Source organism: Populus trichocarpa, chromosome 7 (assembly GCF_000002775.5).
Source record: "Populus trichocarpa isolate Nisqually-1 chromosome 7, P.trichocarpa_v4.1, whole genome shotgun sequence".
Lineage (NCBI taxonomy): Eukaryota > Viridiplantae > Streptophyta > Magnoliopsida > Malpighiales > Salicaceae > Populus > Populus trichocarpa.
Window position 1 is genome coordinate 2,533,904 of NC_037291.2, and position 14,537 is coordinate 2,548,440.

General features: G+C 32.7%; 1 protein-coding gene across 1 annotated transcript; it reads left to right on the forward strand.

The window, feature by feature from the left end:
- Positions 1-7,653: 7,653 nt before the first annotated feature.
- On the forward strand, positions 7,654-14,537 carry LOC7473140 (BEL1-like homeodomain protein 4). The gene is made up of 5 exons (XM_006380681.3): positions 7,654-7,978; positions 8,212-9,727; positions 10,937-11,322; positions 12,057-12,117; positions 13,708-14,537. The coding sequence occupies exons 2-5, from the start codon at positions 8,318-8,320 to the stop codon at positions 14,329-14,331; spliced, it is 2,481 nt and encodes an 826-aa protein (XP_006380743.3). The 5' UTR covers positions 7,654-7,978; positions 8,212-8,317; the 3' UTR covers positions 14,332-14,537.

Sequence of the window (14,537 nt, forward strand, 5' to 3'; positions counted from 1 at the left end):
TGGAAATGTCTTCGACAATTTTCTCAACCATGTTAGCGTTATTTCTCTCTTATAAAACAAAAAGAAAATCAAGTATCAAATTTCAATTACATTTCATATTATAATGTAAATAATTAATCCAAACTCAATGATAACTATCAAAATACTTACAACAAACATGTCTGCTCTTTTATCGACATACTTTTATCCTTTTTCCTATATCCCCTTTCTTGAAACGAGTTTTTTCATATATCGTTATAGGAGTTAGTCCTTGATAAGGCTTCTTTTCCTGCAAATTAAATAGTTTATTATTTATTTCATATTATAATGTAAATAAATAATCCAAACTCAATGATAACTATCAAAACACTTACAACAAACGTGTCTGCTCTTTTATCGACATACTTTTATCCTTTTTCCTATATCCCCTTTCTTGAAACGAGTTTTTTCATATATCGTTATAGGAGTTAGTCCTTGATAAGGCTTCTTTTCCTGCAAATTAAATAGTTTATTAAAAGTGTCACTAATAAACATGTAATTAAAACTTCAATAAAAAGAGTAAAATGTATCACAATAAACTCTTACTAGGCATTTTGCATGGTGGGTAAACAAAATCACAACTCTAGTGTGCTTATAACTATCAAAACCAAGGTTATCAAAATCATATAATGTTGACTCGTAAGATTTTAAGAGTTAACTCGTGACTTTAACAACCTTGATCCCAACTGTTGGTTCAAAGTAAGCACCATGAATTGTTAAATCTGACAGTTCAAGACTGTCTGCGTTGGCCTCTTTGAACCGGCAACACTTCTGTTGTGGTGCCCGTCAGCCTGAAAGGACCATACCCGGGTGTAGAGGGATGTTAGGTGATCATTTACGTGCAAGTTTTGTCAAATTTGGTAAGAGTTAGAGGTGTTAAATGCACCTGCAAAGTAGGTAACCTGGGCAGCTTTTCTATGGAAAAACTTGAAGAAGATGAACAATAACATTAAAATAGCATCGTTTTAACATTTTCAATTTGATCGTTCGATTTCTATTTTATCTCATCTATACCCCTGATTGGCTTCAAACTTTAAATTCTGTGCAATTTTGCCCCCGGACAAACTTCAACATCAGCCCTGCATTTGCACGCCCTTTTCAATTTGGTCATTGGTCTCGAATTTATGCAACTTTACCCCTGATTGACTATCAAACTTTCAATTTCTTCAATTTCATCCCCGGTTTCAATCAATTGAAACCCTATAGTTCGACGCCTTTTACAAAATGGTCCTTGGCTGCAAAATGTTTCAATTTGACCCCTAATTGACCCCAAAACTTTATTTTTCTTGCGATGTAGCCCTTGATTTCAATCAATTGACTTAGTAAAAATTAAATTTGGTCTCCTAAAATTCTAATCTTCTCAATTAAGCTCAAATTAGGCCCCCAAACTTAATGTTTCACCAATTAAGCCCTTAATAAAATTAATTTTATCCTTTTAAAGTGTAATTAAGTTCTTGCACTTAATTAAATCCTTCAATTAGACCCAAATTAACTCTTAAACATAATTAAATTTTAATTTGGCTCATGATTAAATCAAATTGGCCTATTAAAAATTTAATTATGTTCTTGGACTTAATTTTTATACAAATTCGTCCCATAATCATTTAATTTGACCATGAATTTGCATTTATTTTCATCATTTTCGGGCATAATAGGGTACAATTAGGTTTTGAATTTCCTCTAAAATTGCAGCTTGTTTTTTTATGTCTTTTTTTGAAATTCTCTCCAGCTTGCTTTCTTCATGTTGTTAGCTTTTTTTTTTTTTTGAAAAAAATTAATTTTAAGGAATAACCTAGAATTGAGTTATGATATTTTTATAAAATGAGTTTCAAAAGGATGGATCTTAGAAAATTTGGTAGTTTTTATGAGAATAAATAAATCACGTAAGTTTCACATGATTATGTAATTAACTAGGTTGCAACTAGTTGATCATACTCTAATAAAGAAGAAGAGTAATGCTAGAGACACAAAAAAAAATTACTAAATGATGTGGCAGCTTTTGTTTGATTTTTTTATATTAATCTCTTATCTTATAATTGTGATTATATCAATGAATGTGACAAGATTTGCATTTCATAATTTGAAAAACTTTTCCTATCACAAATATCATATTATTTAACAATAAAAAATTTATAAGAAGCCTTAGTACCCCCTATCATTACTAGAAGAAAAAATCCTCGTCAAATAAATAAATAAAAGAAAAATAATATATAAAGCTAGATAAAATCCAAATTTAACAATCAAATTTAATATACAATCATCTTTTATTAAATCCGAAAATTAATTATGGAATCGAAATGTGTGGGATGTGATTTCAGTGGTGGAATAATTACACCAGACACAAAAAAAGTAACATAAATGTTTTTGTACATTCATGTCTTCGTCCTTTGCATTTAATTATTTCAGTTGCAATGGCTTTTTCTGGTTTGCGGGCCAATCTATGTATCAAAGCTAATACAAGCATGAATCGTGAATATATACTTTAATAATCTGAACGAATTCATGGTATCTAACATTGTCTAGCAGGTCACCAGCACCACTAAAATCTTCAAGAACACAGAGCAAAAGGGCCAATGGGATCTAGAAAGCACCATGGGGAAAAAACATTTCTTTGTTCGATCGGTACTTCTTTGTCTAGCCCATGTTGGCTTCTATGAATTTATTTTATGTTGTTGGGTGTACGGTTTTCGGTGACAACACAGTTAAATCTTTAAATATATGTCGATATGCATAGGTTACATGTTGAAAAGACAGTAAACAATCTTCCTAAACAATCGTCATGTACCTCTCACCTCTTCACTGCGCCTTGAGGTATTTTCCATCTCCAAAATTCATCGTGCTGTGCTTAAAGGCTCGGGAGAAAACCAAAGAAAATTTATGAACACAAATCCTAACAAAAAGTCTTGGATATGGCAACACATCAATCAAAAGCAATCTCACATGGCAAAGCGGCATGCTAGCCAACTTCTTCCTTCCCCCCCCCCCCCCCCCCCCCCCCTTGCAGATAACTACATGCATCTAGTAATAACAAAATTGAAAAAGATTCACCACCTTTCACCCACAAGTTCTAAATCTGAAATGACAATGCCCCACTATCCCAATTAAGGATTGGAGATCGGTTTGTATACATAATTTGGAATAGCGTCTTGAAAACTATTTGAGCTATGAAAACTAGCTGGTCAGTCTCTAGCTATGGATTGTCTAATTAAGTCTCCAAGTTAGCAGTATGTCTTTCTCATTTCTTAGTGATTTATAATGAACTAACCAAAATAGATTCGAGTTGATGGAAACAAATGTCTTTCTCCAAGAATTAGTCACTAGCTTGTCATGATTAAAATGATAATCCACTTTGCTAGTCGAGATATTCTAGGCAAATGTTGTCGTAATCAATATTTGATTTATGACACTGTATTAAAATATGTTTTTATTAATTAGATAACAGGGAAATAGTAGACGAAATTGGCTAAGAAATAAGTTTAGGTTAAATAATTTGACTATCACTAACTTCTTCTTTTTTTTTGGTAAATAATAGGTCTTTTCTTCCACATTTCCATTTCTCTGTTCATTTTGATAATCTCAGAATATGACAGGTGTCTTTAAAATTAAATACAGGATTTGGAAAAAAAGAAGATATCAAAATAAATTACAAAAGAAAAATTGTGAAGAATTTTGTTTTGATTTTGGAGATCGAAGTTAAGAGGGTTTTTTTGAACATTTTTTTCTGGACAATCCTTGAAATTTAATAATGATTTATGTTTTCTTTATTTTTTGTAATTTATTTTTTAGATTCTTTTTATTCTGTTTTTTATTTGTTTCAAATAACAAGTTCGACAGGTGTCAAGTTTTTTAACTACTACACATGATCAAAATTAATCAGGAAACTATCATTTATTAAAAAAAATCTATATTATAATCAAATTAAAATTTCTAGAGATTAAAAGTATATTTCAGTTTGACCTAAAGTTCATGGGTCTTGTCGATAATTTAGCTCTAAGTTTAAAATGAATAATATGCTATTTTAAGAAAATCAAACGTATAGTTAGGCAAAAAAAAAAAACAAAACAAAACAAAACAAAAAAACAAGAAGAAGAATAAAAATAAAATTAGTGCATCCCATATCTCGTTTTCTACCAATAGGTTAGTTTCTTTCTGATTACTACTTTCCTTATATCTATTGATGTGAATAGCTAGTGTTTTGAAAATCCATATCTCTCTCCCTTTTCAATACATCACATTTAGAATTTATCAATTAGAACTTCTTTCTTATTCCTACATCCCTTATCTCTTACACAACCTAGTAATAAAAGTGATGAGATTGTAAACAAATTCAAATAGTTTAAAAGCAAAGCTTATATGTTAGATAATAGATTAATCTCTTGATTCTAGCAATCTAATTCATTCTTCGTATCCAAGATAATTGGTGCTTGGTAAGTCAAGGTTACTGATAGTTGGTACTTGTAAAAAAAAATCTTATTTGATAGATTTAAGGATTCTTCGATACTTAAATAGTATATTTTTTAGAAAGAAAAAAGTGCAATGATATTTTAGAAAGATAGATTTTAAAAATATCAATGCTAAAAATATTGAAAATAAAGAGATTTTGAACTTAGAACTTGAAAGATTTATGTGGTATTTATAACACGTATTGGATTAGTATAAAAATATTAAAGGATCCGCGTGGAGGTTCCGAAAACTACCGAGAAAGTATTGGGCTCAAGCGAGTTTTCTAAGCCTGTTAGGGGTGGAAACAATACCTAAAATATGATCTAGAATTGTCATTGAAAACGAAAATGGAGTATCAAAAATCCCATATATTTTGTTTTATTTTTCTCAAGTTTATTGTTTCCTTGATATGATATAATAAAAATGTGTATCGCTATAAATTAATTAAACATGGAAAATGATTTACAAACTCAAGCAATTAATAGGTCCAAAGGTTACCAAAATTCGATTGAAGATTTTTAATTTAAAAATTTTTATGTTCAGAAAATTTTTATAATCACTTTTATGATAATGAAAATGTAAATTTAGAAATAATTAAACATTGTTGCGCTTCCTTGTTTCATGCAGCATTTTTTGTGTTTTTTTTTGTGTTTTTTTTTTCTTGCTTGTTCATCTAATATAAGTTAAATTATTTTCTTTGTAGCTATTTTTTTAATAAAATTTTCAACTATTACAAAAAAAACATTTAACAAAAAATAAAAAACATCACAAACAAATAAAACTAAAAATAATAAACATTTTAAATCTTACATGTTAAAGGAAATCAAAGGCCAAATGAAAAAGGTAATCAAACATGCCAATCTTAGCATTGCTAAACCATAAAGCGGTTATATGTGCTTTTCATATACCCCCCCGCACGTAAACCTAACTTTCCCTGAGCCCAACCAATAGCACGTGCCAACCTTCTCTCTTGCGTGTAGACTTTCCTTATTACTAATAAGATTAAATAAAAATCTCCCTTTAATTTCCTCATGTGTATTAATTAGCATATACTAAGTAATTAGCCCGTATTTCTCTGCGGATTTGAACTAAAAAAGATTTTAAATGTAAAACATAGCATTGTTAATGTATTTTTTAATTGTGAATAAAACCTTGATTATGAATTTAAGATTTAATGTATATAAAGTAAAGATTTTTTTAAAAATTAAAATAATAACATCTTCGATAGATATGGGCTAACCTAAGTTAAGTAGTCAAATCCACGACTCGGGTCATATACTTGATTGGATTTAATAATATCAATTTTTAAATAAGTTTTATTTAATTATATGATAATAAAAATATACACCATTAACATATCAAATTTTTTAAATAATATAATGATAGACTGTAAAGAAAAAACTTTCAAATATTATAAAAAAGCTAGTATACTCTTGTTTAAAAACAAAATAAGAATTAAATGATATTTAATAAAATAATATCTAAAATATATTCTTAATTAATTTAATATATTTAATATATTTATACATTTATATTATTTTAAACTAATTATTTTTTTTAAAAAATAAATTAAAAATAAATTTTTTTTAAAAGAATAATAAGACAGGCCACGTGCCTAGCCTTATTTAAAAAGTCTAGGTACGACTCGGCTTGGAAGACTAGGTCTTTTTCTTATTTTTTTTATTTTTCATTTATTTTTAAAAACAATTGAGCAATAGTGACAGGTGACATGTCGTCTATTGGGCAATTTCCTTAAAATCTGACAACTATAATGATGACTGAAAAATCAAAGGTGGTTTTGGCCTAAAAATCTATTTTTCCTTTTATTTTCACCTAAAAAACATCATAAAAACCTCCATAAACTACTTATGAACCCCAAAATACTCTAAAATCACTTCAAAAAATAAAAATCAACTTGATTAAAATAAATCAAAAGAACACCGATTTACTTTTTCCGTCATATTTATAGGGGAAAAAACCACCATCATCGAACTCCTTTCAAGAAGATGAGCACATTGACAAAAAGATTCTTCTTTTTTAATGACGAGAAAGTAACCAACAAACAAATTTCTCTTTTTTTTTTTGTTATTTTTCAATGATTTTATATCTTCTTTCTCAAATCGAGAGACTGAATGATGAACAAAATGAGCTTTTAAATCAAAATAAAAATTAAAAAAAACTTTTAGATTGGCTATGTATTTTCTTTGTGATCTACTTTTTGGTCCTTTATCTTTTAATTTTATATTTCTACTACAATTTAAACTTCATTTCAGGAAATTATGTCACAAAAGGATTAAATTAAAAACAAAAATATTTAAAAATAAAATAAAATAAAACCCATATCTTTGTATTGATAATGTTTTCTCTACCTCTTATGATTGCCTATCCATCTATATGGGTAGATTTGGTTGTGTTATTAATGAACAAAAATTGCATCTCAAAAAGACCAATATGACCTTAATAACTTGTATTGTCGTGGGTTCCAAATAATCATATAGCTAGGGCATTGTGGTCATGGAAATCAAATCAAAGGATGGTGGTAGTTCGGATCATTGAGATGACTTTGTACTGACCTTATCTTTATTTTATTCCGTAGTTTGCGTTGGTTTCCTAAGGACTATGTACAAAATGATGTTAATAGCTTTAACATTTTGGTCATTTTATATGAAATAAATATAATTAAATTCACAAAAAAAATATAAATCATATATAAAGTAAAGAATTGACCGTTTGATTCCTATAATTATTTTTTCCCGAAAATGTCAGTTTAGATACCCTTGACTTATAAAACCTTAAAAGACTCAAATACCCTAAACTCTTGAGGTTTACAAGAGGTCATATTAGCCAAGTTGTAATATACCTAATAAATTATACCTCAAGTCTTTGTTTTTATATGTTTCATTTTTAAGTTTATTTAATAAATTTTGCTCTCTAATTTATTTCTAATCGTTATTTTTTCTTAATTATATTAGAAAAATGTATGAAATGAATATTTATATTTTTAATTTTAATTTATTGGTGTGAAAATGTATAGCAAACAAAACAAATAAATGTTGTTACAAGAAAGCAAAAACAAATTGAAAAATAAAATAAAATAATGGTGAGTAAAAAGAGAAGGTGAAGAAGAAGAAGAAAGAAAAGCAAGAAAGAATAGCGACCTCTTGATCTCTTTCTTTCCTCTCTCTTTGGGGCTTGGTGTTTTTTTTTTTTTTTTCCGCGTTTTGAGAGGGATACCAGTCTCTTTAATCCTCCATTCTTTTCCTTTATTTTATTGTTAAGGTTCATCTCTCTCTCTCTCTCTCTCTACACTCACTAGCTCTGAGTGCTGCAAAGAGCAACAAAGAGAAAGAAAAGGAGAGAAAGAGAAAGAAAGAGACGAGAGACAGAGGACAACACATAGAGATAGATAAATAGAAAGAGAGAGAGAAAGTAAGGAATTCACCAAGCTTTCAATACCACAGAAGAGAAAACGATGTCTGAGAGCTTTCTCTCCTTACATACTCTGAAACTCCAAGAGGTACTTGCTTTTGTGTGTGTGTGTATATATGAGTATGATAAAAGTGAAACATATATAAAAAAGAATTAACCAAATTTAAGGAACGAACAAAGACTCATTTGATACTTGTTGCTCGATCTTTCCCTCTCTCTTACTCTTTCTTGGTTTTAGTATGTTTCTTGATATGTTAAATCTAAGATAGTGTTTATTTCTTGTGTTTTTTGGCCGTCTCTAAACTGATCCATGTGTAGCAGATTTGATTGACAGAAGAAAGGAAATTATAAGGTTGTGACTTGTGAGGGTGCTACAAAGAAGATAATTGAAAGAGATGATGATGATGATCATCTTCAAGATATTGATATGGGAATAGCTACAACACCTCCATTCCCTCCAATACTTCCGCACTCAAAGACTCACCAGTTAAGCTCTCCGATACTACAAAACACTAAGTCCAACCCTTCAAATCATAATTCTATGTCCCAAGATTACCATCAAGGTATCTTTTCCTTCTCGAATGGCGGTTTCGAGAGATCCTCAGTATCTCACCAAGAACATAATCAGCAGCAACAACATCAGCAGCAGCAGCACCATATAGCCCAACAGATCCGCAGGGATAAGCTTAGAGTTCAATCAGGCTATGAACAACCTCCACCGGCATTATTAGGTATTGAAGAAGAAGAATCAAGTGGCCTTCCGGTCTACGAAACAGCCGGTATGTTATCAGAAATGTTCAATTTCCCTCCTGCTGGCGGACCAGCCGCGGCTGTTGAATTGTTAGATCAGCCCTTGCGGTCTAATTACCGGACTCAGCCACGACAACAACAACAACCGGTGACAACCAACGATTGGTATAACAGCAACAACACGCAAGGTATGGCAGTAGGAGGTTTGGGGATAGGCAATTCAAAAAATCATAGTAATAATGATAGCCGTGAAAGTTTGGCTCAACATCAGCATCAAATTTCAGGCATTAACGCAGATTCAGCTACAGCCATGCAGCTTTTTTTAATGAACCCATCACAACCAAGATCACCACAATCTCCTTCTCTTTCTCATCATCAACCCCCTCCTTCAACTTCTTCTACACTTCACATGTTGCTACCAAATCCTTCAAGTTCTCTTCAAGGGTTTAGTACTGTATCAGGAGGGGGATTTGGTGCTACTAGTGTTATATCTCCACCACAATTCACATGGGTTCCTGATAGTTCTCATGTAGGAGGCAATACTGGTGCTCCACTCAGTAATCCAACTGAGATTAGCGGTGTTGTTGAAGGACAAGGACTTTCTTTATCATTATCATCATCTTTGCAACATTTAGAGGCAGCCAAAGCAGAAGAATTGAGGATGGGAGATGGTGGGTTATTATATTATAATCAAGGAGCTGGTGGATCATCTTCTAGTCAATATTACAAGAATCTGGGAGGTCACCAACACCATCAAGCATTACATTTACAAGGTGGAGTGGGACAAAACCACCACCAAGTTCATGCTGGTTTTGGGTCATCACTAGGAGTGGTGAATGTTTTGAGGAATTCAAAGTATGTGAAAGCAGCACAAGAGTTGTTAGAAGAGTTTTGTAGTGTTGGAAGAGGTCAGTTCAAGAAAAGCAAATTTGGTAGACAAAACACAAACCCTAGTTCCAATAACAATCCAGGGGGGGGCGGCGGCGGCGGCTCTTCTTCTTCAACAAAAGATCTCCCTCCCTTGGCAGCTGCTGATAGAATTGAGCATCAAAGAAGGAAGGTCAAACTCCTGTCGATGCTTGATGAGGCATGTAATCTCTCTCTCTCTCTCTCTCTCTCTCTCCCCCTCCCTCCCTCAAGAGTAAAGACTTTTTTTTTTTCTGGGTTTGTTTATTTGAGTACGTACATCAATGATTTTCCAAATCACACGGACAAACAGAAAATTCCGGCAAGTTTCTCAACAATATTATAAAAGATTTAAAGATCCCAAGTAGAAAAAAGCCGGCTGGTGCAATAAGGTTACATAAGATCTAGTTGGTAGAGCTAGCTAGATTAGTCATCATAGTATTTTATTTTATTTTCAATATTTAGTTTTTTTCCACATTGATTGTAAAGGTAGGCGATGTGTTAAGGTTTTTGGTTCGGTAAGAAAATAATAAAAAGTCTACTATTATTAGAAGTACCTATCTATCTAGGCGTCCAGCAAGAAACGACGTTCCTCCTGACTTTGAAGATGACTGTTAAGCCACCATATTACGTAAGGGAAGTTATCATGAAGCTACTGCTGCTAAAAAGATTGGTACCCATCGTAGTAATATTGCAGAGAAAGAAAGAAAGCCATTGATATTATATATTAATTAGTTGACCTAGGCGCAGCGAGGGTAGTTGTTCCTTTTCTTTTCTCCTTTTGTTTTTGTTTTGTTTATGCATTACACAAGCAAGCCTGTCAAATTGGCTGTATTGGGGAAAGGCAGTAACGAAAGAAACACCAAGGATATTCCATGCTCCTATTAGCAATCATTTCAGTACTGTACCACCCTTTGGTTAACGCATTTATTCTCCTCCTCCTCCTTCTCTCTGCTATTTGTGTTTTCTTTAAGAACCATGAACAGTCTTATCAAATATATATATATATTGGGTGTCATAACAATTCTTGATTGTCTTTCTTTGTCTATTCTAACCCTTCTCCTCTTTCAGTGTCATGAATATCAAATCATGTCGCATGACTTAGTCCTATCATCATTTATTTTCCTCTTTTCTTACACCACTGTTATGTATCTGCAATATGAGGTAGTAGTGAAAACAACCTTTGAGTTTTGTTTACTTCATGGGACTTGATGTGGCAATTTTTCTTATTTAATGCATGCCTTAAATTGTGTTTTTATTTTATTTTATTACGGTAGTATCAATAGATCCTCATGAACGATATTCTTACAGAAGGAACATTGCGATTGGTGAAATTTAATCATTGTTTATATATTTAATATGTGGGTCAATTTGTTCTACAAAATTGCAGGTGGATCGAAGGTACAACCATTATTGTGAGCAAATGCAAATGGTAGTGAACTCATTTGATCTAGTAATGGGTTTCGGGTCGGCGGTCCCTTACACTGCTCTTGCCCAGAAGGCAATGTCAAGACATTTTAGGTGTCTAAAAGATGCAATAGCAGCACAATTGAAGCTTAGCTGTGAGCTACTTGGAGAGAAAGATGGTGCTGGGACCTCAGGCATAACAAAAGGTGAGACACCAAGGCTTAAGTTATTAGAGCAAAGTCTAAGACAACAAAGAGCCTTTCACCAAATGGGTATGATGGAACAAGAAGCTTGGAGACCCCAAAGAGGCTTGCCTGAACGATCTGTCAACATCTTAAGAGCCTGGCTTTTTGAGCATTTTCTCCACCCGTACGTTACTTTTACCTAAATTTCACTATACTAGCTAGCTACTCGTATCATATTCACAACAATCTAGAAAATGGAAACCTAAGAGAGTTGAAAAATCAAAGTATAGGCACTTATTATTAGTAGTAGACATTATAGTAGTAGTCGTAAAAGTTTTTACAGCATAATGATACTTTCTAATTTGTTAACAAGATAGATACTAACACGAGATCCAAGTTCCCTTGTTTTTTTCTCTAGCTTTTTGTCCAAAATGTGCTTAAAGGAACAGTAATGCAGTGTCCTTGGATGTTGTCTCGTCAGCAAAAGCTGTCAAAGGGTTTCTATTTGCCCACTGCTTTTCCCTCTTATACATAAGTCCCCTCCTCCCTTTGCAGACCTCAGAAATTAGTTAATTGTGTCAAAAATAAAATAAAACTTTATTAAAGCATAATTCAACTGACCACCTTTTTCTTTCTCATCACCTCTCTCTATCTTTCTCTGTGAAATCATGATTTTTATGATAAGTAACGCACACAAAATAATAAGAGCGATCGGTGAGTGCATGCAGTTGTACCCCTTTAAACTTCTCTGCTGCCCCTACTACTGCCTGCTACAAAACACTGCTCATCTTCTCTTCTCTTCTCTTAGATTCTCGCACCTCATGTAAATATGGTACACAAATAAAAGCTAGCAATATTAGTTTCTCTTTATTCGGTTTAGGTATTGACTCTGATGTCATTTTCTGAACCCTGTCTCAGGTATCCAAGCGATGCTGATAAGCATCTGTTAGCTAGACAGACTGGTTTATCGAGGAATCAGGTCTCTCTCTCTCTCTCTCTACATACACACACACGCCCCTCTTTTGATCTCTTCTTAAACAAAACAGTAAATATTAGAGTACTATTCATTTAACATGAAAATGGAGATGGTACTATTCTAGAGAGAGAAAAAACAAGAAGGGACATGAGTAAGTTCAGTAGATTTGCATGGTTCTGGGCTTTACTTTCTCCGGTTTATTTCTCATGTCTTTCTGTTAGAGAACGATATTATGCCATAAGGGTTTAGCATCTTTTTATACGATTTATGTTTCCTTTTATTTTATTTTATTTATTTCTTTGCATTCTTTTATAAGTTAAGGGACATAGATAGACTCAGATACAGACATCAAGGGAGGGAGATAGTATTATTTAAGAGCAGAGAAAAGTACAGAAGAGATGAGACATGAGAGTTTGCAGCTTTGATTGATTCTCTTTCTATGTCTCTCTCTCTCTCTCTCTCCCAACAAACGACACACCACACAACATATCGTATTATCCAACCACACACAAAGATGAAACATTAAAGACAGTGAACAAAAATTTTGTACTTAGGATCATGTTTTATAAACTTGTCGGTATTCTTACTTGCATTTTCTCCTTTACCCGCTGCTAGTGGGTTTTTTTACCTTTGTTACTGTTTTTATTTCCATCTTGTATTCTTGCACCTGCATCTCCTCCTTTCTCGTGTCATTAAACCCTAAAGCTTTATTTCCCTTTTTCTTTTTATACTTTAATACATAACTATTGTATTACCAAACAGTATCTAATAATTCATCAAGTGTACTTTAATTTCTTTTCTTTTTTTTTGTCATTAACTATGTGTTATATTATTTGCATGAAAAGCAAGAACCCAAAGCTGCTTTGCTCTTTGGAGAGGGAATAGAAAGAAACAAACATCTATATGTCTATGTCTTTATCTTGTATATACAATAAATAACTCAGAGGGGGTTATATAGGCTGATCATAAATGGAGTGCTTTTATTAATACCATTCTTAAACTGTTCATGGAGATATAGGACACTGTCAAGTGATTCAACAGACTACATCAAATTCGATCCTCTTTTTTTTTTATGAATATTATTGCATCATCATCATCATCATTATTTATGTGATGTAATTATTCCTATATTTTTTTCGAAAAGCTTTCTGATTTAGTAACTAAATGAGATTTTCAATTTAAAGATTTCAAATTTGAATTATGTTTTTGGTTAAAGAGAAAAATTATAGAATATATAGCTAGAAGTTTTGAAATGGAGTTTATATATATATATAAAAGCTTAAATTCGAGACCAGTGTGAATACAGTAGTGTGTCAATGGAGTTACAAATTCATTGATGAAATGACAAGATTGTTACTTCCTATTATTGTGTGGAGTCCAAAGTTTAATAAACTTCATTTTTAAGCAAAATTATCCGAGACACCATGCATAGATTTATACTTTAAGCACGAGTTAGTATGGCATTCCAATGAATAGTGTGTTGCATAAAATAGATGTGCCCTAGCTATCATTCATTAATCATGCGCTTGCAGTATTTGTTACCAGTTTAATTAAATATTGAAGGTTGCTAATAATCCCATTCCATGTGTTTAGGTTTCAAACTGGTTCATTAATGCCAGGGTTCGGTTGTGGAAACCCATGGTTGAAGATATGTACCAGCAAGAATCCAAAGAAGACGAACCAGGAGCAGAAGATAGAGAAAGGAAGCAAGCCAACAACAACAGCAACAATAGTGGGCTTGCACAAACACCAACGCCTACTACAACAACGACAGGATCATCAGCACCAGCTGCCACAACAACAACCATCCCATCAGGCAAAAGATCCGAAATCAATGCCAATGAAAACGACCCTTCACTCCTTGCAATCAATAGACAATGTTTCTCGGAAAACCAAACAAAACTCTCCACCTCCTCCTCTACTACCACCACCACCATTATTACACCCATCAATATCACCTCCGCCACCGAGGCTGCACCACCACCTCATGCTGGACAGCCTTTCCATGACTTCGCCGACGACACATGTCGACACGGCAGCATTGTTACAGCTGATTATGGGACCACATCCAGCAATGCCAATGCTGGTGGGTCTACGCTTATAAGGTTTGGGACCACTACTGCTGGCGATGTGTCTCTCACTCTAGGGTTACGCCATGCTGGGAACATGCCTGAGAAGAGTCCTACTTTCTCCATGAGAGATTTTGGGGGCTGTTGATTAATTACATAATCATAAACTTTTATATAGTACCTTTCAGGGGGGGGGGGATTTAATCCTATTTTCTGTCTTTTTTTCTTTATTATATTTTTTTTATTTCCATTCTATGAAGAAAGAAATACATAATGAGATCAAAACGTAGCATATTAAAGCTAGCTAGCTGTACGGATTCTATTGCAATTAATTGTATAGTAGATTGTTTTGCA